The sequence below is a fragment of the Choloepus didactylus genome, chromosome 6, assembly GCF_015220235.1.
Source record: "Choloepus didactylus isolate mChoDid1 chromosome 6, mChoDid1.pri, whole genome shotgun sequence".
In the NCBI taxonomy this organism is placed as follows: domain Eukaryota; kingdom Metazoa; phylum Chordata; class Mammalia; order Pilosa; family Megalonychidae; genus Choloepus; species Choloepus didactylus.
Genome location: NC_051312.1, coordinates 101,966,660 through 101,990,441, shown reverse-complemented (window position 1 = coordinate 101,990,441; position 23,782 = coordinate 101,966,660). Strand labels below are relative to the sequence as shown.

Here is a 23,782-nt window from a genome sequence, read left to right as displayed (position 1 = left end):
AGGGTCACACTCAAATAAGAGTCTTTGTAGACCAGGTTGCAGACTGTCTCAGAACTTCTCTACCAGAGCTGGCACTTGCTGGGAGCCACAAAGCCCTGCTGTGAGACCCTCCAGTTGTTTCCAGTATTTGCAGAACATGCCCACAAAGGCTCAGGGAAAGAAAGATTCTTTCTTTGTTCCTTCTGTCACATGAATTGCCTCCCCTATCCCCCAATGTAGGATTTTTTTGGTTTGTTTTTGTTTTAGAGATGTTTGGGGTTTATAGAACAATCATGCATAATCTACAGGATTCCCAAAGACCACATTATTATTAACAGCTTACATTGGTGTGGTACAGTTAATGAAAGTACATTTTTATAATTGTACTATTAAATATACATAAAAATATACTTTATAATTTTACTACAACTTAAGGTTCACTGTTTATGTTGTGAAGTTCCATGGGTTTTTTTTAAATTTTTATTCTAGTAACGTATTTTAGTAACCTAAAATTTCCCCTTTTAGCCACATTCAAATATATAATTCGGTGGTGTTAATTATATCCACAATATCGTACTACCATCACCATCATCCATTACCAAAACTTTTCCATTGTCCCAACAGACACGCTGTACCTTTTAAGCCTTGACCCCTATACTTTACGCCCTCCGTGGCTAACCTATGTTATGACTCTATATTTGCTTATTCTAATTATTTCATACGAGTGAAATCACACAATAATTGTCCTTTTGTGTCTGGCTTATTTCACTCAACATAATGTCTTCAAGGGGCATCAAGCATCCATGTTGTCAGATGTATCAGAGCTTCATTCCTTTTTACAGATGAATAATATCCCATTGCATATATACATCACATTTTATTTATCCATTCATCAGTTGATGGACACTTGGGTTGCTTCCATCTTTTGGCAACTGTAAATAAAGCTGCAGTGAACATTGGTGTGCAAATCATTTGAGTCCCCTGCTTTCAGTTCTTTGGGGTATATATGTAGAAGTGGGATTTCCAGATCACATGGTAATTCTATACCCAACTTTCTGAGAAACCACCATACTGTCTTCCACAGCAGACACTACCATTTTACATTCCCACCAGCAGTGAATAAATGTTCTTTTTTCTCCACATGCTCTCTAACACTTGTAATTTTCTGTTTTTTTTAATGGTAACCAACATAGGTTTTATTTGCATCTGTTTCACATTCAGTTTTCCTTTCTTAAGTTGTTTCTTCATCCTTGATCTTTATTTAAAACACTCATTGTGAAAGATGTGCTGCCTCTTCGAAAGTTTTCCCAAGCCTCCCAACCTTTGTGTTTCCTTCCTCCGTGGCGCTGGGCTGACCAGGGCAAGCACCCCTCCTGAGTGCCACCACCCAGCTCCTGGGTGTGGCGATGCCCCTGGGTGCTTCCCTGCCAAGCTTCCAGCCTTCCCTCTGTTACGTTCACCTCTAACTCCTGTTTGCCCAGGTCTCCTCTGCCAATATTCCTGTGCTCCACTCTCTCCATTTCAGAGAGCACAGAAGTGGAGCTAGATGTCTGAGCACATAACAAAGCCAGTACCCCAATCCTGGCTTCTTATGCTGATTCTTCAGTTCCTTCTGCTTTCCACTTGGCCAGGCAGGGAGAGATCACCAATATGGGAAAGATCTGTGCTGTTAATACAGTACATAGGGGACACTTATAATTTGTTGTTGAAAGGATGAGTGAATGAATCCATCCATCCATCCATCCACCCTCCCTTCCATCCTTCCATCCATCCATTATTGAATGTTTAACCTGTTCAATTATTGGGCAAGGCAAAAGGGGCACAGCAGTTCATTTAGACATGGCCCCTGCCCTCAAAGTATTTCTTGTCTTGCAGGGAAAAGAGAGTAGAAAGGAAGCAAATGCCATAAGGTGCAATTGCTAAATTGCTGATTATCCTTAACTTAGAGGGATTTGAAGCTGCAGTAGTCACAGCTTTTTAACTTTTAAATCAAATCTTTCCATTTACAAATAACTTTCACATCCATATCCTCATTTGATTTATACAACAACCCGGTGAAGTCAGCAGACCAAGAGAGGTAAGGTAACTTCCCCAGAGTCATACAGCCAGTAAGTAGAAAAACCAAATGCAGAAGTTTGCCTTCCAGTTCCCTTCCCACACCCCTATACAGTCTTTGTGAATGTGGCACCTCTCTGCCCCGACTGTTACCCCATGGAAGGAAAATTGGAATTGTACCTCCTAAATAGAATAAGAACTTCTGTGTATATCACAGAGAGACACATCCTGGGCAGCTCCATAAAGATCCACAACATCAGAGCCCAAACTTTGAGCCCACGGCTGGGTTAGGGTTGATTCTGGGCAGTAATAAGCAGTGTATCCTTCACTCCCCTTTCAGGAATTTGTGATGTGTTTCTGGATCTGTAACTTTGTACCTGCTCACAGAAGCGTGCCTGGGAGGAAGGCCATGCTCAGGTCTGTGTCTGCTGAGACTCCTGATGCTTGAGTTGCTGAGACCCCCATGTATCCATCCCAGGGGTGAGCTCAGGGGCCCTCATAAACCTGAGGTTCAGCAGGAGACCAGCGGCCTCGGTAATCCCACTTCCTGGATCTGACCAGAATCCACGTCACCCTAACCCATAAAAATCCCAAACGCATAGAGTCATGAAGGAATATGCAAAAGGAGGAGGAAGGGCCTTCCGGTCCCTAGCAGCTAATCAGCTTTAATTGTACAGTCCCAGAGCAGATTGCCCCACAACTCCTACCCCAGCTATGGCTCTTCTCTCTGCTGTTGTACTTGATTGATGGAGGAAGCTGGTTATAGCATAAGCAGTCAGCTCAGAGGGTGACGTAATGACATAATGATGTGTGGAGCAGAAACCCTTTACTATTACACATATGTCTGCTAATCCTTCCTTCCAGTAATGATGCTGGTCAAAGGAAACACGGCGGTGTGTGTGCCATGGGCTAAGCACATAAACGCAGCGATACAGGCACACCTGTGTGCAGAGGGGCTGACTGGCCTGGTGCAAACACAGAGGAACCCTCTGCAGTAGCTGCAACCATTAAGGTAACTGGCTCCATTTGCAGAAGCAGCATAATCCCATCCCTCATCGAATAAAAGCCAATTCATCAGCAATGAGTTTAGTCTGTCAACTCTCAGGAGCAGTTAATAAGATCAAAAAAAAAGAGTATAAACTTCAGAAGAGCGTGGACCTGGATTCTACTGCTTCTTCCATTGACTAGCTGTGTGAACTTGGGCAAGTTACTTAGCACTCTGACCTCAGTTTCCTAACCTACAAAATGGGGATGATAATCATAGTACCTTCCTCCCAGAGTTGCTGTCAGGATTAAGTGAGATGACAAGTGCAAAGTGCCTGTCCCAGTGCTCAGTAAAAGGTAATTGTTGTTGATAATATTATTTTGCCACAATCTAATGTTGGCCACTTTGAAATTTCTGCTACCCGAGTTATAATCCAGTGATTAGTGTTCAAGAAATGAAACAGAAAACACACTACATGTGCTAAACTGAATGACCCTGAATGGAGAGAAGGGGGAGATCTGTGTGAAATGGAGGAGTCGGGGAGGGCCCATCTGTGGACTGGAAGATGAAGGAGGGAAGCACAGTGGGCAGGGCCACTGGTTCGAGTGGAAGCGTGCTGCTGGAGTGAGTGTGCCTGTCGGGGCGAGTGGAGAAAAACAGGTCTGCAGAGGCAGGAGGAGGCCTGGTCGTGGTGGGCCTTACCCAAGACTGTGGATGAGGAGTTACACTTGATGTGGTAGATGTCACTTCAGCCCCTGTTCCTCCAGCCCCTCCTACCCAACAAGCTCCTGATCCCCCTTCAAGACTCCTAGCATCTGCTAAAGGCCTCTGTTGTGCCTCCTGTGCCCCTTGAACAAATAATAGTATTAACAACGAGAACATCTGGTGCTCATTGAGCACTTACTATGTGCCAGCACCTTATTAAGCATTTCATGTGTATTATTGTGTTTAAGCCCCAGAACACATGAAATTGTCAGCCTTCTATTTTAAAGGTCAGAGAAGTGACTCATCCAGGATCGCCACTGTACGTTAACCCGTGTCTCGTCAGTAGACTCACGAGGGCAGTGACCAGGACCTGTTCCTTTTAGGACTCCTAGTGCCTGACACGGTAGGCTTGGCACAAAGCAGCTATTCAGTAAATTCTTGTGAAATGGACAAGAAGAGCCTGTGAAGTGTAAGGCAGGGTTCTGGGTTCAGAGTACCAGAGGCACCAAGCAGATCACCAAGTGGGGCCAGGAGACTGACCCTCAAGAGGCTCCTACATGGGAACAGGGCATGGAGGTGTGGATCTCTGAATGAGGCGGGAGACAGGACAGAGACACAACGTGGGCGACGTCCTGCCTTGAGCCGTACCATTTGACGGCAGAATATATTCAAATATCCTCTCTGTGATGCCAGTAAGTTCTATCTGGGGAACATGGGCAAGGTAGAGTTCAGTGGCTGGGCTGGATCTGATCATTCAAGGAAGATGATGAAACAGGTAGAGTCAGGAGTGATTTTCTAAAGATTTGCAACTCGCACTGCACAGGCACTGATCAGTCACAGGGTGTTAGTTCTAGAACGGAGTCGTGAGGAACCTGCTTTGCTAGACATTGGTTATTGAATCTTGGAGAGGGTCAGAGGTTCCCTAAAGAAAAGCTAGCGCAGGAAGGGAAGGGCACTTGGCTGGGGTGGGAAGGGAGAGTGTTCAAAGCAGTGGCTCTGTAACGGTGGAAACATTTCAAAATAATAACTGCTAGTCCTCTACTAGTCTACTACTAGTGTACTGGCTGGATACTGCAAGGATATAAGACTAAAATAAAACTAACAGTCAGCCATTTTTCAAGAGTCACTTGTCTTTCTTTGAGGGTTTGTTAAAACTAAATAATATAATCCATAAACCTATTTAACTAGACACACAGAAACTTTAATTTCTCCAAGTGGTAAGAATGAATAATGGCCCCACAGTCAACTCCTCCATGTTGTACAACCCACGCTTACCTTAGTACTCCTGGTCTACCTTACAGGACATGTGACTTTTTGACGTACAGAAAAAGGCTGAGTGACCGTTAGCAAAGTATTTCTTTAAAAGAGAAAAATAAGTTCTAATACTACTTCCCAGCGCGCTAGTGAATCATCTTATGCCTATCCTATTTCGGGGGCCATAGTGCAGTTAAAGTGCCTGCGTTTCTGCTTTACAAACTTGTAAATCTGAGGTTGCCTTAACATTAGCTTCAGGATAAAAGGAAGCTTCTAGAACTATTTTTTTTAAATCCATGAAATTACTAGTTGTTAAGCAGTTATACTTTTTCTTCAAATACAAAAGAAGTTGGTGGCAGTCAGCCAAGAGAAACACTTAGCCTTGCAGAGAGACACGAACTGTTATTAAAGCCACGTTAGTCATTAACGAAGATGATGTCATAATTAAGTGCTTGGGCCTCCCTGGGATCCCCGGGGCCAAGGCCAGGTGACCACAGCCTTTACCAAGCCAGTGAACAGCCACCTGTCTAATGATGTGTGGTGAAAGTGCCCAGCCTCCAAGGCGAGGAGGTTTCCTACAAAAGGATCCGAGTCCTCAGCAATTGTATCATGCTTGCAAAGCCAGTGTCCAACACAGGGATTTATGAACTGGTGACTCTGGGCTTTGAGGAAGAACAAGTCTGGATTTTTATGTATGGAGATTACATTGAGAAGTCTCTGAGCCGAACTTTCAAACGGAGTAGAGCCTAACAGAGGGTAGATCTTTCGTACAGTTCCAGCAGTTCCTCTGGGTATCATTGTTTCTTGTCCCTCTTATCTGACAGAACAAGAAAATATATGTGTGCATACTAAGCCGTGTATCGCATATCTATAAATATTTCTTTATGTAACCATCTATATCTATATTAAGTCAACTATAAGTTTATACTGATGTCTCCAACTCTAATAGATCCTCATGGATCATTCTAGCCTCCTCCCCTTGCTTATCTATAACTTCTCACTCCAATGGTGAGAAGCCTGGCTCCCATCATTTGCCATCAATTTACTCAATTGTTCAATTCCAGTACACATATATAGCAGTATCAAAATTGCTAGCCTATAACTAGCTGGGAAACAACTTTATAAACTAGAATACAGTGCCCATGTGCAATTCCTTTTGCCTTGTCAGAGTCAAGATGTCTAAGGAGATAGAAAGGCTAAATGTAATTATAATGCTGGATTGGATCCTGGAACAGAAAAAGGACATTGGGTAAAAACTAAGGAAATCTGAATAAACTGTGGTCTTTACTTAGCAATATTGGTTTGTTAATTGTAGCAAATGTAATCATACTAATGTAAGATGTTAGTAACTGGAAACTGGGTGAGGGGATATATGGGAGTTCTGTACTATCTTCTCAATTTTTCTGTAAATCTGAAATTGTTCTTAAAAAAATAGTCTGTTAAAGAAACAAATCAAAAGAAAAATACAACAATGTAGATAGTTTCCTCATTTTTCCAACAAGGAAACTGAGGCTGAGTAAAGTCAAAGTAACCTCCCCAAGGTCACCCAGCTATGCCAATGGCAGCAGTGGGATTTGAATTCAGGGCTTTTCCTACTGAGTTGCACTGACTTTGCCTGTCTGTGGAAAGAACCTCTTCTGTTCCTTGGTTTCCTGCACGTCCATTTGTGCGTGTCTTTCTTTCTTTCTTGTTCCCCCAGGGGATGGCCTTTACACTTGAAGAAAGGCTGCAGCTTGGAATCCATGGCCTAATCCCCCCCTGCTTCCTGAGCCAGGACATCCAGCTCCTCCGCATCATGAGATACTACGAGCGGCAGCCAAGCGATCTGGACAAGTCAGTGCCTAAAGTCTGCTCTCTATCTAATCCCTGGGTTAAGCCATCCATTTCCTGTGGTCCCCTGAGGGTTTCCAGGCTAGGAAAGGCTAAGAGCCCTGAGAGATCCCAGACCCAGATCTGCCTTCTACAGAGGTAATGATCTCCCCAAGGGACAGGTCTTGTTATGATTAAGACACAGTTATGTCCCAGGAGAACTGGGAAAGTAATGGAATTGGAAGTTGAATTTCAACCCTTGAAATCTGGGAGGGCTTCTTAGAAGTGGTGGCATCTGAGGTGGCCATGGAAGGGCTGATAGGACTTCAGCAGTCAGCACTGGGTATCAGGGAGGGCATTTCACTCAGAGGAAAGGAGGTAGAGCAAAGGCATGGAGTCAGTGTGCTAAGGAAGTGGTATATGAGCCAGGTGCCTGGAATAAGGGGAACGGGGTGCGGGAGAAGAGAAATGGAAAGCTTGGGAAGGACCTGGCATGTCATGTGTTGCAGGTTTATTGGTAGCAATTAATAAGCCTGCCTCCCCTGTAGGCGCTCCACAGTGGATCATAGGGACAGCTTTATCAGCTTTACTTAAGAAGGTTCCTCTCAGTTCACATGGCTATGAATTGGCAGAGTCAGAATTTGAATGCAGGTCATCTGTGTTTAACTCTTGGCTGTGCCACAGCTAAAGGTCTGCAGAGTCTAATGGCTAAAAGACTAGTTCAGATCCTCCTACTTCCACTTAAGAGCAACAGTTACTTAGCCTCTTTGGGTCACAGTTTCCTCATCTGTACGGTGAGGATATGGATGGCACCTAATAGGGCTATTGGGAGGATTAAATGCATTCATATTTGTGACGTGCTTAGAACAGTGCCTGGCACATAGTAGGCAATATGTAAATTTGTCAGACTTGCTATGGGCCTCAGCAGAAATGTGGGGAGAAGATAAGGGTTCCACAAGAGAGTGGCTGCCCCCTAGGAGCAGAGCTTAGCAACATGTCGTGGGCATCTGCACCCATCTTCCTGTGGTCCCCCACACCCCCATGGTACTTGCACCGTGCATAAGAACAAGCACCATGTAAGTGTTGACTACTGTTCACGTTTGGGGTGTCTACAACTATCTCAAAGCCTTTAACAGCCATGCAAGGCAGGTATTATTCTCCACATTTCATAGATGTTGGAACCCAAGCTTAGGGAAGATGGGAGATGTGCCCACGAAGGTGCCATTGTAAGTGGCTGAGCAAGGGGGAGCCCTGGGTCCTTGCACTGCACCCCGCTGGCTCAGGTCCTCTCTACACAAAGGCCTTCCCTGCTGCTTCCTTTGGTACTGTGGGATCAGCTTGGTTTTTCCTCTCCTCTTTTCAAGATACATCATTCTCATGACACTCCAAGACCGGAACGAGAAGCTCTTCTACCGCGTGCTGACGTCAGACGTGGAGAAGTTCATGCCGATCGTCTACACGCCCACCGTGGGGCTGGCTTGTCAGCAGTACGGCCTGACCTTCCGCAGGCCCCGGTGAGCTGTTCGGGGTGTGAGGGCTTAGAGAGGGGGGCTGTTTCAGAGAGGGGAAAAGATTCTTTCTGCTGGTCTTTCTTATGAGGACTTTGGAAGCTAACTCCTGATTGGGTCAGTGGCCCAACAATGAGACATTTGATTTTAAGCATTTGCTCAGGAAAATGAGCCCATAGCAGAGAAGTGAGCTGAGAGGCTGTCTAGTGGAGGGATAGCGAAATGATAAATAATAAATAAATGCCTAGTATATCATCCAGAGTTGGCCTGAGAGGTAGATTGTTTTGTTTTTCTCTCATCATCTACCTGTGTCACACACACACACACACACACACACACACACACACACACACACACACACACACCCTTTTTCTGGTCGTCTCTAAAGTGTGGACAGTCTCCTGCCAAGTCAGGCCAATGAATAATGGAGCATTAGATAGCATAGGCTGAGTTCTTTTGTTGACTTAAAGAACCAGTATTCCTTCCTTGATTCCACTGAAAATGTCATTTTATTGGGCAAAAATTTGGCACTGCATTTTCTTTCCCAGAGCCAAAGAATTTCGGGACAGTTTTCTAAAGAGATCACTTGTTTTTTTTTCAAGGGAGTATTTACAAAGGGTCCTCAGTGCAAGGTGCCTGATAATTATAAATACATAGCTCTAACACTAATATTTAAAAAGCTGCCTGGGCTTATTATATGTAATGTCACATTGTTTTAGTCTGTGTTAGAATATGTAAATATTGTAGTTTATATTTATATAGAATTCGTAAATCTGTGATTATAAATCATGTGTTATATGAGGAACATGTACTCATGGATCTAGAACCTCTTTTGTTAATTTGGAAAACAAGCTCCCAGTCTTGAAGCCAGCACTTAGAATGAGCATTGCAGGCCAGTCACAGAGAGCCCCCATGCTCGTCGCTTCCTCTCCTGGCCCCGCTGTTACCCTTGGCCAGGCAGAGCACAGCAAACCTTGTCTGATGGGGGTCTCTGGTTGCTGAAACAGACATGTCCTCCTCACTCAGAGCAGCCCCCATGCAGTGTGGCTGCAGCAGCTGCGCCAGCTTTTGCAGTCCCGTGGGGGGCACCCCTCCGGGAGCCCCGTAGCATTTCTGCCACTTTCAACAGGAAAGACACTCCTGTCCTCTTATTCTCATCCCTGAAACCAGTGCTGGTGAAGACACTGGGAGCTGATTGTACATTTATGAAGGGGGCAGGGCCCTTTTTACCCCCAGTTCCTACTCAGAAATGTCCTTCTAGGTCCTCCCTGCTGCACAGTACAGGTGAGCTCACGTCATTTCCCTCCTCCAAGGCTTTCTGCAGCCTCCTAGGGCTTAAAGAATCAAATCTGACACTTTGACAGAGCATTCTAAGCTTGTCACAGCCCAGCTCATACTCTACAATCCCAAATTGTAGCCACGCTGATCTGTTCTCCAAGCCCCAACTACATCAGGCGTTTTCTTCCTCCATGGCCTTGCTCATGCTGGCCATGGCATAATAAATAATAAATAAATAAATGCCTAGTATATCATCCAGAGTTGGCTGGCTTCAAATGTCCACTTCCTCATTCTCCACCCATCAAAATTCCGGTTCTCCTTCGAGGCCCACCGCAAGTGTCAGCTTCTCTGTGGAGTCCTCCCTGATCACCCCCAGGCAGAACTGATCACTCCCTCCTCTATGTCCCCACAGTCCATTACTCACACTTCTCTTTCATAGTTTTATTATTCATGCTGTATGTTTTTAATTATTTGTATATCGATCTCTCCTACTAGAATACAGATTTCTCGAGGGTGCAGGAAGCATGTCATATTCTTCAGTGTATTCTAGACTAGTTCTTAGCAAGTAGTTGACACTCAGATGCAAAGTAGCATTGTGTACTGAGTGGAAAGAAAGGGGTCTTTGCAGTCAGTGCTGAATCTGAATCCACTTGACTTTGGGCTTTAACTTCCACATTTATGAAATGGAGGTAGTAATACCACCTATCTCAAATAATCATTGTGAGAGTAAACAGCGATAGTGTGGATAAGGTACCTGGCATAATACTGGAACTGGATAAGTGTTGATGTTTATTTTCCTTCAGGTACTCTTGTAGAAGGAAGGAAGAATTGATAAATGTAGAGTTATAGTATACATATGCACTTTTTAATTTTTACCAAAATTTAAATCACTGTATGTTTCAGTTTGCTAAAGCTGCCAGAATGGTGCATACCAGAAGTGAGTTGGCTTTTACAATGCAGATTTATTAGCTTACAAATTTATAGTTCTAAGGCTGTGAAAATAATCCAAATTAAGGCATCAACAGGACGATACATTCTCAGAGGAAAGGCTGCTGGCGTCCGGGGTTCCTCTGTCACATAAGGCACATGGTGACATCTGCTGGTCCTTCTCTCCTGGGTTTCTTTGCTTCAGCTTCTGGCTTCTCTGTCTGTGGCTTTTTCTCTCCAAACTTCTCTGGGTGTTTCTTTGAAATTCATCTCTGGGTTATTTCTGTCTTTTATCCTCTCATAAAGGACTCCAGTAAAAGGATTAAGATCCACCTTGAATGGGGTGGATCACACCTCAATTGAAATAACCTAACCAAAAGGTTCCACCCACGATTGGTCTACACCCACAGGGATGTATTAAAAGAACATTGCCTTTTCTGGGGTACATAACAGCTTCAAACCACCATACTGAATATATAATGAACCAACACTTTTCATTTCAGAGGTAAACTGAACTCAATATTATGCAACCATCCACGATTTGGCTCTTCCAGAATCCACTGTTTTCTGGCACCACTGAGGCATGGGTCACTCCCTCTACCAGCTTGCCACTGTGATCTCAGGGGAATGTGAATCCCTCCCACTCCTGCCTCCCCACCCCCTGAGGGTGTGCAGAGTCCCCACTCCACAGGACTCTATGCACTAGGTTTTGGATTCAGTTGTTGGTTCCAAATCAACTGTTATCAGGTTCAGGACTCTACACAAGTTCATGATGATAGCATTTGCCTTCAGAGCCCACTCCAGAACCCAGGGAATAGCCCATGATTGAATTCGAGTGAGCAACATTTATGGAGCAACTACTGAGTGCCAGACATCATGTTAGACCCTGTGAGGTTTCCCCAAAGAGCAAAATGCAGTTCCTGACCTCGAGCAATTAATTCAGCAGTACAGTGAGGAGACAGGCACCAACATAAGGTTCTATAATAAATGTAAAAGGAAATAAGAGGTTTAATTAAGACAAAGAATTACAGGAGTACAGGGGAGAAGAAAATTTATTTTCTCTGGGCAGGTGGAACACTTCCTGAGGTGCCATTTGAGCTGGTCCTCAAAGGTCAAAGAGGAATTCCACAGGGAGAGGAGGAAAAGGCACATTCCAGGGAAGGTCCTGATTGTTGATTCCCAGCTAGTCAGCTCACTTGGGTGTCTCCCTGTGTCAGTTTGGATGCATTATGCCTCCCAGGAAAAGCCATGTTCTTTGTGCAATCTTGTGGGGGCAGACATATTAATGTTGATTAAATTGGAATCTTTGGATTAAGTCATTTCCATGGAGATGTGACCCACCCAACTGCAGGTGATTACTGTGATTAGATAATTTCCGTAGAGTTGTGGCACCACCCATTCAGCATGGGCCTTGATTAGTTTATTAGAGCCCTATATAAGCTCAGACAGAAGGAGCTTGCTGCTGCAGCTTACGAAAACATTTTGAAGACAACTGTTGAAAGCTGACACTTTAGAGAACACCATTTGAAACACAACGTGGGAGCAAGCAGATGCCAGTCACATTCGTGCCTTCCCAGCTAACAGAGGTTTTCCAGATGCCAATGGCCTTTCTCCAGTGAAGGTACCCTTTGTTGATGCCTTACCTTGGATGCTTTATGGCCTTAAGACTGTAACTTTGTAACCCAATAAACCCCCTTTATAAAAGCCAATCCATTTCTGGTATTTTGCATAATGGCAGCATTAGCAAACTGGAACACTCCCCATCTTCCATGCCTGGCAAGGAGGGAAAAAGGGGAGGGGAGCTAGGCCTTTATATCCATTGGCTCATGGATCCTCACAATGTCCTGTAAAGTTAACTTGATTCCAGTATCCCCATTTTACCAATGAGGAATGAGGTGGCCAAAGGAAAAGAATTTGTCTAAGATCACACAGTTACCAATTAGTGGGGCCAGAATTCTGACTGAGGGAATCAGGGAAGGCCTCACCCAGAAGGGGGCCTTTGAGCTGGGCTATGAAAGATGAAGGCAAATAATTGAGAAAAAAATAAAGCATTTGTCTACAACAACCTAAGCATCTCCTCCCCCCTTGCTAGAATGTGTGGCCGCTGGGATCTCATGGTGGGTGAAGCAGGAGAGAAGAGGGGAACTACCAGTGGCTCCACCCACAAAGAATAAGGCCTTGTTCTCCTTCACACCACCCTAGAGGGTTGGATTCGTGGGGAGTCATTTCAGACTCAGAACTAGTCCCCACTGGGGGTTCTTCAAGGGATCTGTGATGGGCAGGGGCCTGTTAGCAGAGTTCAGAGTCTGTGGAGTGGAAACTGGGCCCCGCCAACCACTGCAGCCCAAGGAACCAGGTCAGCCCTTGGCAGGGGAAGAGGAGGATGCCACAGAAGGTGCACATTGTGTGGAAAACAGGCAAACGGGCATGCAACAGTCCCAGCATACAAATGAACTGGCTCCAGAAGAAAATCACAATAATAACAATAGTTCATACAAGTCAGGTATTCTTCTTAAATCTTTACATATATTAACTCATTTAACTATCACAACCACCCTAAGAGGCACTATTATCATCCTATTTGCAGATGAGAAAACAGGCACACGGAAATAACCTGCCCAAAGTTGCACAGGTAATAACTGGCAAACCCAGAACAAACCCACTCAGTCTGAACCAGAGTGTGGGCAGGTAAACACTGCACTGTGCTGCCTCTTAGGAACCAGGCACATTTGGTGGCATTCAGGGCAGCATGTCCTTGCAGTTCCAGCAATGCTTGATTGCACTGGGGACTGAGGCAGATACGGTTTCCAGAGCTTCCCCTGGAGCCCTTAGCATACTCAGGCAGAGCTGGGACTGGCTGGGACCTGGGAGGGGTTGATCCTGCAAGCGAGTGGAAGGTCCTGGGGCCTGCAACTGGGTGGGGCTGAGGCAGGCGTGGGCAGACTGAACCGTCTCCTTGGATTAGTCCCTCACATTCTTGGTACAGACTTTCTGCATATATTTTGCATGAATCCTTTTTCAGATGATTACCTAATTAAGTTATTTGGCATGAGACCTTCTGAGGTGTTGCTCCAGGTTTCCCTTTGACTGCTTTCCTGGTGTTGATTCCACACCTGCCTTGCTCCTGAGGGGAAAAGAAAATTTGGGCACCACTCCAGCCCTGAAGGGAGGACAGCCCTGAGGCCAAAAGGGAGAGAGCCAGCTCCTTCCCTGTTTCTGAAATGATAAGCATTCCTGCCAGGTTCCCTGGAACAATGGAGTCCTCTGTGAAAGGGCCTGGCCCCCCAGCAAAGCTGATTCAGTCCAGCCGATGCTGAAATTGAACGTCCAATGTGACTGGGGCACTATTTTGCCTCACAACCTGGAAGGAGATGCCAAAGTATTCAGGGGCCCTGCCCTGAGCAGTGAGATGCAGCAGAAGGTTCTGGGCTCTGCTGGAGTCCCCCTGTCTCCTCCCACCTCTCCCCTGGCACATCCTCTGCCACATGCCTCCATGGGCCACGGGCTTAGCTACCCTGGCTTGAAGAAATGCCCCCAAAGACTACTAGAGTGTGACACAGAAGAGGTGAGAGCTAGAGATGAGGCTGGGCAGGAGGCCAGGGCTGAACGCAACAGAGAGGAGGGGTGTACAAAGGAAGCCAGGAGGTGTAGTCGGCTGTCTGCTGTCAGTGAGTTCTCTCCCTTCCCCAAGCTGCCTCCCTCTTGACCAGCCCTGTCTTCACTCTCCGCAGACTCTCTGGCTCCAGGGGATGTGCACACACGTGTAGACCTGACACTTCAGCCTCTGTGTGGAGCCAACCTGTATTGATGGTGGCGGGGCTGGACTGTGGGTCATGCTAGGAACACAGACTTGCATGCCAGGCAGCACTGATCTTAAATCTCAGCTCTTGATGACTTTTGACAATTAATTGAACATCGTCAGTCATATGTAAAGTGGAAATAATGCCTGCCCACATGGTTGCTTGTGAGGATTTGATGAGAGCTATTTGTACAGAGCCTGGTCCTCAGAGGAGCTCAGCAGCTATCATCTATCTGACCTCCCACCCCCACTCCAGGACCTGTCATGTGATCTCAGTCACCCTACCAAGAGAATAAACCATACCCACCACGGGCATCCCAGTCCTGCCAAATACCACCACACTCTGTTGCTTAATATAGACCTTAAAGTATCTGAACTTGCACTAAACTAGCAAATCTATTAGCAGATACAGGTGAGGAATTAGAGACCAGGCTTTGATGAGTCAGAAAGGCTAGGAAAGGAAGTGGGACTCGGTTTTGTGTAGTTAGAGGCTCTGAGGAAGATACCTGAAGACCTATTTGAATTTGGACAAAGCTGGCAGCCCTGGGCCCTGAGCCAGGCCTCTATCTTACTATCTGCAAACAGGTGGGTTTCTGCACACAGGCCAGTATCATTTACACAGGAAAGTAACAGCTACCATTTATTGACTGCTTGCAAAGTTTGTGGTAGGCCCTAGGCTAGGTACTTACTTGGTGTACATTTTCTCTGAGCTTCCCAAGATACACATTATCTTACTTAGATGAAAACTAAAGCAAATTTGTCTAAGATACCTCAGCTGACCCAGAGCCCAATCCGTGTTGTTCCTGTGTTTACAGCCCAGCATTTTGGGGCCCTGGTAAACAAGACACCTCAGGTCTGCACACATCTCACACTCACACAGACGCACAAACACACACACACTTGGAAGCAGCAGTGTACTATGGTGGACAGAGCACAGGGCCTGGAGTACAGAGGACGTGGGTCTGTGCTCTCCCTAGATAAACCATAGGACCTGAGAGCCCAGCTACTCCACCTCCCAAGCTTGGATCACAGGAACTATCCACCTCATGGGGTGGAGTTGATGTGAACACCAGATGAGCTAAATATGTGTGGACGTGCTTTAAAAATTGTAACTTAAAGGAGTGTTGCTTTTACATCCCTGCCTCTCCCTCACCCCAAACTCTGTAAAAGGATGTGGTTAAGGCTCACACTCACCTGCCTGGGATTCTCTACTTCCTGCTTACCACAACTGGTGAGGCTTTGTCTCATTTTTCTGCGCCAGAATCTACTGGTCCTCAACCATTTCCCCCCCCCACCTCACCCCCCGGAACACACATCACACATCTCTGCTTGCTAAATGCCATGGACTTCTAACAAATGGAGCCAATTTGTAGCCTAACAGACTATTTTCCCCTTGAACAATGGGTGCCAACACCTTGCACAAAGCCACCCTGGGAAACAAAGTCAACCTTATCTCAGCAGATGGAAAGACCTGACATCCAGGGCACATCTCTGGGCATATCACAATCTAGAGTCCAATCCAGCTGTCAGTCCACAGGAACCCTACGTCCCGGTATCATCCCCTCACGGCCCCACCACCACCACCACCACCATTCCCAGCATCATTGGTAGGTGAGGCAGAAAGCAAGGATTAACATCACCAGCCTCCTTCTTGACCTCAGGGCACAAAAGTTCTGATTCCTTTGGCCAAGCCTACTCCATATCTAATTAACCCAGATTCCTCTGCCAAACATTTTCAGCTGTGCCACTGGAAAGGTTTCCTCAAGTAGAAACAGCTCAAATCTGCAGCTGGGTTTAGTTAGTACCTCATCTGGCCCTTTCTGTCCTTCTGCCATGGGTGCTATGGAAAGAGCACTGGATTAGGAGTCAGGAGCCTGGATTCTTGCCCTTACCCCACCCATTTCTGGGCTGTGACTCCTCAGGCAAGTCACTTAGCTCCTTAGTCTCTAGTAAAAGTGACAGGGCTGAATTCCATGACCTCTGTGATCTCTTCTAGCTTTAACAATTTATGATCTAATAACCCAAACTCTATAACCAATTTAGAAATGAAAATCCTTATGTGAACCAAGCAGTGATTCTCAATCCTGGCTGTGCATTCAAAGCTTCTGAAGAGCTTTTCAAAAATATCACTGCCCCATCCCAGATCAATTAGATCAGAATCCCTGGGTTGCTGAGGTGGGGTCCAGGCAGCTTTATTTTTCAAAAAACTCCCAAGTCATTCTGATGATCAGCCAGAGCTGAGAACCCCTCAGCTGGGTAATCTCTGAAGTTCCTTCCCACTCAGATCTTCTGTGACTTCCAGGGAGATGTAATGTGCAGCTCATATTTTCTAGGCCACTCTAGCCTGGCACTATACATGAGAATTAGTGTCATGATGATACAACAAAATTCATCTCCAACTCAAACCGTCAGCAAGTCAAATTGTTGAACCTCACTGCCTTGTTCCCTCTTGTCTCATTTACAGAATTACTGGAGGGGAGGGAGAGGGAAATCTTACATCTGCTTTCCCCCTCCCTCCCCAGATTTCCTCCTGAAGTTCTGATCACTACACAGAAGCCACCCCTCACCTCTCTCCCAAGCGGCACACACATCCTCTTGACTCCTCTGTGTCACTCACTTTGTAATGAGGGTAGTTGCCCACCCATCCCATGTCAACAATTAATTAGACAGGAGCAAGCTTCTGTCTCAAGGATGATCAGTCATTTGGGTGGGAATGTGACCTCAGATCCATGTAGCCTGTCTCAAAAAGATGAGCTGGACCAGTGAATTCCCTTTCAGAAATTTGAATTAAGGCATTAATTCATACGGAAAGAATTTTCCAGTTAGGAGGGGAGATTAAGGCAAAGAGGATGCTATGGTTTAGGTTCTAAACTTTACACGCAGCTGTTGTAGACCAAGGGAAATGCAGGCTGTGAAGGAACAAAGAAAAAGGGAGCAGAAGGTAAAGAAAATGGTGTGTGGAGAAAGAACAGGGCAGATGGGGGGAAAAAAGGTATAATCTCAGAGACAGAGAGTATGATGGGTCCCTAGAGCTGCGTCAGTTTATGACAGCTCTTCACTTCCAGTTCCTGTTCACAAATTTGCAATAAACCCTCTTTCTCCATAGGTAACTTAAGTGAACCTATGTGTGCCGGTTTGAATGTATTGTGTCCCCCAAATGCCATTATCTTTGTGGTCTTGTGGGGCAGAGATTTGCTTGGAACGTGCCCCACCCAGCTGTGGGTAATGATAATTTTGATGAGATGTTCCCATGGAGGTGTGGCCCCGCCCATTCGGGGGCGGGCCTTGATCAGTGGAGCCATATAAAACATGCTGACTCAAAGAGACTGGACGGAGTGCAGCTGGGAGTAATGTTTTGAAGAGGAGCAAGCTTGCTAGAGAGGAACGTCCTGGGAGAAAGCCGTTTTGAGGCCGGAGCTTTGGAGCAGGCTTCAGCTGCCTACCTAGCTAACAGAGGTTTTCCGGACGCCATTGGCCATCCTCCGGTGAAGGTACCCGATTGCTGAGGTGTTACCTTGGACGCTTTGTGGCCTTAAGACTGTAACTGTGTAGCGAAATAAACCCCCATTTTATAAAAGCCTATCCATCTCTGGTGTTTTGCATTCTGCAGCATTAGCAAACTAGAACACTATGCCTTACTGAAACCATGTCACTGAAATCTGTCGTTTCTGATTATTGCCCTGATCCCCTTGCTGTTAGAGTAAACTGTTAATATGTTAATCTGCTAATTAAATAAATTAACTTATATTTAATAGATATAATTAGTAGATAATTGATAATAGATTAATAGGTCAAAATTGCTAGTAGATTATTCTTAGTGGCTAATTAAAGTTGTGATTCTCAAACTTGAGTGTATATTAAAGTCACATAGAGAGCTTGTTAAAACACAGATTCAGCAAGTCTGGGATGAGGCCAGAGAATTTATGTCTAACAAGTTCCTGTGTGATCCTGTGCAGGGACCACACTCTGGGACCCACTGGGTTAAAGGATGGATGAACAGAGACCATCTGAGGGAAGCAGGGGTAGATTCTCCCAGGCCCCACTGTTCATAACTAGTGGAAAGAGCAAGAAGTCATGAGATGTGGGTTCTAGCCCCAGTTTTTGTCACCAACAAAACTCTTATCCTTAAATCCTAAATCTATTATCCTTTCTAGGCCTCAATTTGCTCATCTATAAAATGAGAGGCTTTGACTCCGTTATTTCAGGGCTCCTTCCACCCTTTACGTTCTCTCGCTTTTTATGGACCTAAACTAAGCAGATGAGAGCATTTTGGCAATAAACTTGCCTCTAAAGTTTCTGGTATTTAAAAGAGAAAATGCAAAAGTAGATGGAAACACATACCTTCCATTTTCTGACAGTAAGCTTGCAGGTTTATCTGCAGAAGTGTCATTTTTGCAGAGAGCTCTGATTGGCATGTGAGCACCTTCCCACTGCTTGGTGTCATGGCTTGGAAACTGATGCTGGATAGAACTAACAGAGATGGCAAGGGATCCTTCCAAAGCGTGAGGTTATTTGGCTATTTGATGCCAGTGCCGTGAGAAAGTCAGTTAAATTGTATCTGGATCCCACATCCCTGAAAAGCATTGGAACAGAGGGATAGAGGAGAGAAGGATCATTTATTTTTGTACCTGAATTACATGGGTTTCAACCACTGACGGTATTGGCTTATTCCATTTTAGAGGAAGTTTTGAGATTTACATACAAAAAAGCGAGTTTATGCTTCACTGCATGTGACCTGCTTGGGACTTTAGCATCGAGGCAACAGTTTGTTCTGGGCGAAGACAGAGGACACCCCTCAGCCATCCATGAGTTTGGCTTTGAGGTGCTGAGAGTGAAGGTGGGGGGGATTGAGCAGCCTCAGCCATATGCAAAGGATTATATTTTCCTTACCCAAGCTGGAGGCAAATGGGCTTTGCTAACTAGAACAGGATGTTCTGGATTTGAATTCCTTTTAGTTAAAGGCAGTTTTCCCTGCTGATTTAAACAAACTGAGTTTTGTTTCTTTTTTATCTGGCTCTGTCCCTGGCACAGTCCCAACCATGGTGATCAAACGAGTAGGTGTGGGGAGAATTTCCTTACCCCAAGAAGGAAATACACACATACAGGCAGGAGCTGAATACTCCTTTCCTCAGATAATCTATTGACCTGTAAATGTCCTTTAGTACACATCCTTTAGTACACATCCTTTAGTATATGTTTGTTCAATCTACGTTTAATCCAGAGTGGCTTCTTAAAAGAAGATGCAAGCAGTACAAATGTTTTGAAAAGTTCTGGGCTAAAAGAAGAATAGAGGATCATCATTGGAGTATTTTTTGAGGAAAAGAGAAGGCTGCCTTGCCAGAAAACTCACCACCAATTGGCCAGCCCCTAAAATCTGTTATTATCATTAAAGTTCTTGTGTTAATTTCCTGTATGCCAGCACAATTCCTGGCACACAGTTCTGCATCTTCAGGAATCCCTCTTGAATTCCCCATGTGTCCTGAAAGGTAACATTGGAGACTTTGTCGATGAACTAGCTTTTTAGAAACTCTTAAGCCAGCACTTCCCAAGACCATAAGGATGGGACTCAGGAAGGATAGGTTTTGTTGGAGTGGGGGAGAGATAGGAGGGAATAAATCAAGAAGGACCTGTCTAGGGTGCTGAAAAGGGAAACAGAGATCAGGCACGGTGCCCCAATGAGATGTTTCCAATATGAGGTAACTGGAGGGGAGCAAGTAGAAAGAGTAAAATGGCAACAAAAAGGAATGTGTGTAGTAGAAGACGGGCTTTTCCAACTTCACAAAATTTATATGAGCTCTTCTGAACCACGAGCTTCAGGGGAGAAGGAACTGTGTCTTATTCTTCCTTGTAACTGCCATAGTGCTGAGGACAGTATATTTAAGCATCTACCATAGAAACTACTTGATTACCCTACAGAGTGTTGGCTAAGCACCATCTTCACAGTTGGCCACCACAAGTACGTGGAATTTCAAATGAATAAGAAAGTTTATTCATGGACCCTTGTCCTTGAGGAGTTTACAGCCCAACTGGGAAGAGGAACAATTCTAAGGCAATATAAACCAATGAGTGAAGTGTGGTATGGATTGTCTAGTTTAATTTTGTAAATGTTGAGTTGATTAATAATGGTAAGACATCTCTCCACTGAATTGTTGGTTCTTGATCTAAGCCTTGAGGGAAGGATTTGGATTCATATTGGGAAGATGGCCCAGCACAGTCCCTGTCATACAGGAGACATCAACAAAGATATATTGGCTGAGTTTCCAAGCAGAAGGACTTAAGCAAGGGATGTGGGTGGAAAGTCAAGAATTGCAGACTCTCAGGATTGATTGGGAATGTAGGAGACGCTGCTGGTTGCCATTTCCCCACCCTTCCTCCTTCTTAACAAAACCTCATTTTTTTTCAGCTGTCTTTCTTCTCCCAAGTGGCCATATGTTTTGAGGGAGTCTTGTCTCTTCCCAGAACAAAGAAGTCAGTCCTAATTAATCTCAGCCAGTCACAGTGGTCCAGTCCTTTTGCCAATGATTGACTTAGGTGTATATATGTGACCTGATTCTGGCCAAAGAAATGTGAGGAGACTCTCAGAGGACTTCTGGGAAAGGTTTTTCTCATCAAAACAGAGCCCCTCGTCTTCCTGGGTGGTTTTGTCTCGCCTGGGATGCTTGGGACTGTAACAGCCTTCCTCCAGCCCGGAAGGAAACAGCCCGAAGACCAAGCCTATAATGCCAAGGTTGGGAAAATGGGAAACATGGAGACCTGGATCCCTGGTGACATTTTTGAACCACTAAATTAACAAATCTGGGAGCCACCTGCCTTTGGCCTTCTTGTAATGTGAAGTAAATTTCCTTGTTTTGGCCAGTAGAATCATGGTTTTCTGTTACAGCTGGAAATAGTTCCCCTTCCTCATGGGATGCTTGAATCACCTCTGTCATATAACAGTAGCTCACAGTTATTTATTCAGTGCTTCCAATACACCAGACACTGTTCTAAGTGCTTTACTCATTTAGTCCCAAAAACATCCCCTTGAAGTGTTGTTTTAGTTTGCCAGGGCTACTGTAACAAACCACAGACTGGTTGGCTTAACAAGAACTTATTGTCTCACAGTTTTAGAGGCTAGAAGTCCAAAATAAAGCAGTTGACAAGGCCCTACTTTCTCCTGGAGGCTTAGAATTCTGGTGTGGCTTGCCGTCAATTCATAACTCAGCCTCTGCCTCTATCACATATCCGTGTGTCTCCCATCTGTCTCCTCCTGAGTGTCCAAATTTGCTCTGGTTATGAGAACTCCACTCATACCAGATCAAGTCAGCTTGGCCTCATCTTAACTAATAACATCTTCAAAGACCCTGTATACAAATGGGTTCACATTCACAGGACTTGAGCATGTCTTGTATGTACTGTTAGTAAGCCCATTTTAATGATGAAGACACTGAGGCACTGGGAGGTAAAGTAACGTGAAATACATTCCTGATGTAACATAAAAAGGTCACACGTCTAGTCCATGATAGAGCCACAATTCACACCCAGACTCCAGAGCCCACACTCACCTGTGCTCCTATCATCTCCTTCTCACGCCTCTTCTCTCTGGTGACTGAGCATCTCCAGGACAGAGGACTCGCCACCACATCAGCCCACTGTAGGTGCTGGCTTTGTAAGGAGGTCACTCCACTGACAAGGGCAGGGAAAGCAAGGCCACATGTAAGGCAGAGTAAGGAGTTTGGATTGGGTCTGGAATCACAATACATTTTTGAGTGGGGTACTGTGATAAAGGCATTTTTTGCAAGGAGGATAATTCTCAGAGGACTGAGGAGAGCCCCCAGGACCTGTTGTATTTACTGCCACATGAGGTGAGAAGAGACTGACAGGGTCCTAGACTTGGAAATAAAGAGTGAAAACCCAATATACAGAGGAAGAAGATTCTGTAGTACCCAGAGAATAGTTGGATGTGAAGGTGAAAGTGAGAGGAAGAGTTGTCAGATTGTGGACCTGTCGTGGTGTACTGACAGTCCTGGAGAGTTGAGCTCCCTCTTCAAGCTGGATTATAGTAACAATGATATACCTTCCCTTTTACTGAGTGTGCATACCGTGATAGTCAGGTTACCTTTATTATCTTTGAATGTCACGTCAGCCCTAAGTAGGCAGAAGGTGTTACTAACCCCATTTCTCAGATGAGGCTACAGAGGTTCAGAGATGAGGAGAGACTTGCCTAAGGCCAGACAGCTAGTCAGTGGTGGGATTAAAATTTGTGTGTGTCTGTTCCGAGGATTCTCCCCCCTTCCATATTGGAACCTACACCCACTCCCCTCCTGCATTGCTTAAACTCAGCATTTCAGAGTCATCTGTGTGACCACAAATATACCCACCCCCCAAAAAACCCAAACATTCCTTAGACTGAATGAAATTAGCAACAGGTAATCTGCAGGGGTCCCATGTACATCAGCCTTAGGGCTGAGGTCCCTTGCAGGGAAAGAGGATGAAGTGGGGCTGTGGATTGTGGGTCTGAGTCAGGGTGCCCCGGCTGGAGAGCCTCAGGAAGAAAGCCAGGGTGTGCACCTCAATGAGGTTATTCACAAACCACACAGGAACCACAGGAACAACCTTTTAGGCATGTAGCAAGGGTACACAAGCACTTCATGGGATCTCCCTCCCATGTTGCTCCCTTGATCTGGTGTCAGGACATTTAATGGCCTCCATATTTTAACCCCCACACCCTGCCACCCACCCCTCACCCCCATACAGCCTGTGAAACTCCCTAGTGGACAAAGTGTTCCCTGTGTGCCCCTTGCAGCCCACCCCAGAGCACTTCCAGACTGCCCCCTGCACTGGGTTTCAAGGCAGGCTGTGCATTTGCCTCCTAAGAGGCCTCTGAAAACACCACATCTATCCAGTAAGCTTAGGTGGGGGCCTGCTGGAAGCAAGTGGAATTGACTCTTAAAGCCTTGAACGCTGCGTTTCTGCAAGATTGCCTCCTTTTGCAGCACACACCGACGGGATCATGGAGCTGTAGATTGCCCAGCTCAAAGCGAGGCCCAGAGGGGACATGACACACTCCCAACCTGGGGCACAAGGTAGTGGAAATTGTAGGACTAGAACTCAGTTCTCCTGCTTCTTGTTCTGAAACTTCTCCCTCCTCTCTATTGTGCATAGAAAAATGTGTTTCTCTATTGTACATTGAAAATTGTTATATAAATATAATAACTTAGCTATTATATATTTATATAGTGCTTTGAAGTTTTAGGGTGAATTCAAATACAATTCTGCCAACTGCCCTGTGAAACAGAAAGGGCGGCCCTCTTTTCAGATTAGGAAATAGAGGATTCAAGAGGTTGTGACTTCCTAAAGAGGTACGGATAGTGAGAGTTAGAACTAAACCCAGAGTATGAAGCTTTCTGCTTGCCATCCTGGACTCTTTTTACTACTGGATTGTGAGCTTCAGATAAGCAGGGGCCATATTTGTTTTGCTCAGCATTGTATATCCAGCATCCAACA

General features: G+C 45.3%; 1 protein-coding gene across 2 annotated transcripts in view; it reads left to right on the top strand.

Moving 5' to 3' along the window:
* ME3 (malic enzyme 3) overlaps positions 1–23,782 on the top strand; it is a 199,913-nt gene that overhangs the window by 78,856 nt on the left and 97,275 nt on the right. For both annotated transcript variants that reach the window (XM_037840991.1, XM_037840992.1), the window contains exons 3-4: positions 6,678–6,811; positions 8,152–8,301. In XM_037840991.1, the coding sequence (XP_037696919.1) occupies positions 6,678–6,811; positions 8,152–8,301 (284 nt within the window). The remainder of the gene's footprint in view (positions 1–6,677; positions 6,812–8,151; positions 8,302–23,782) is intronic.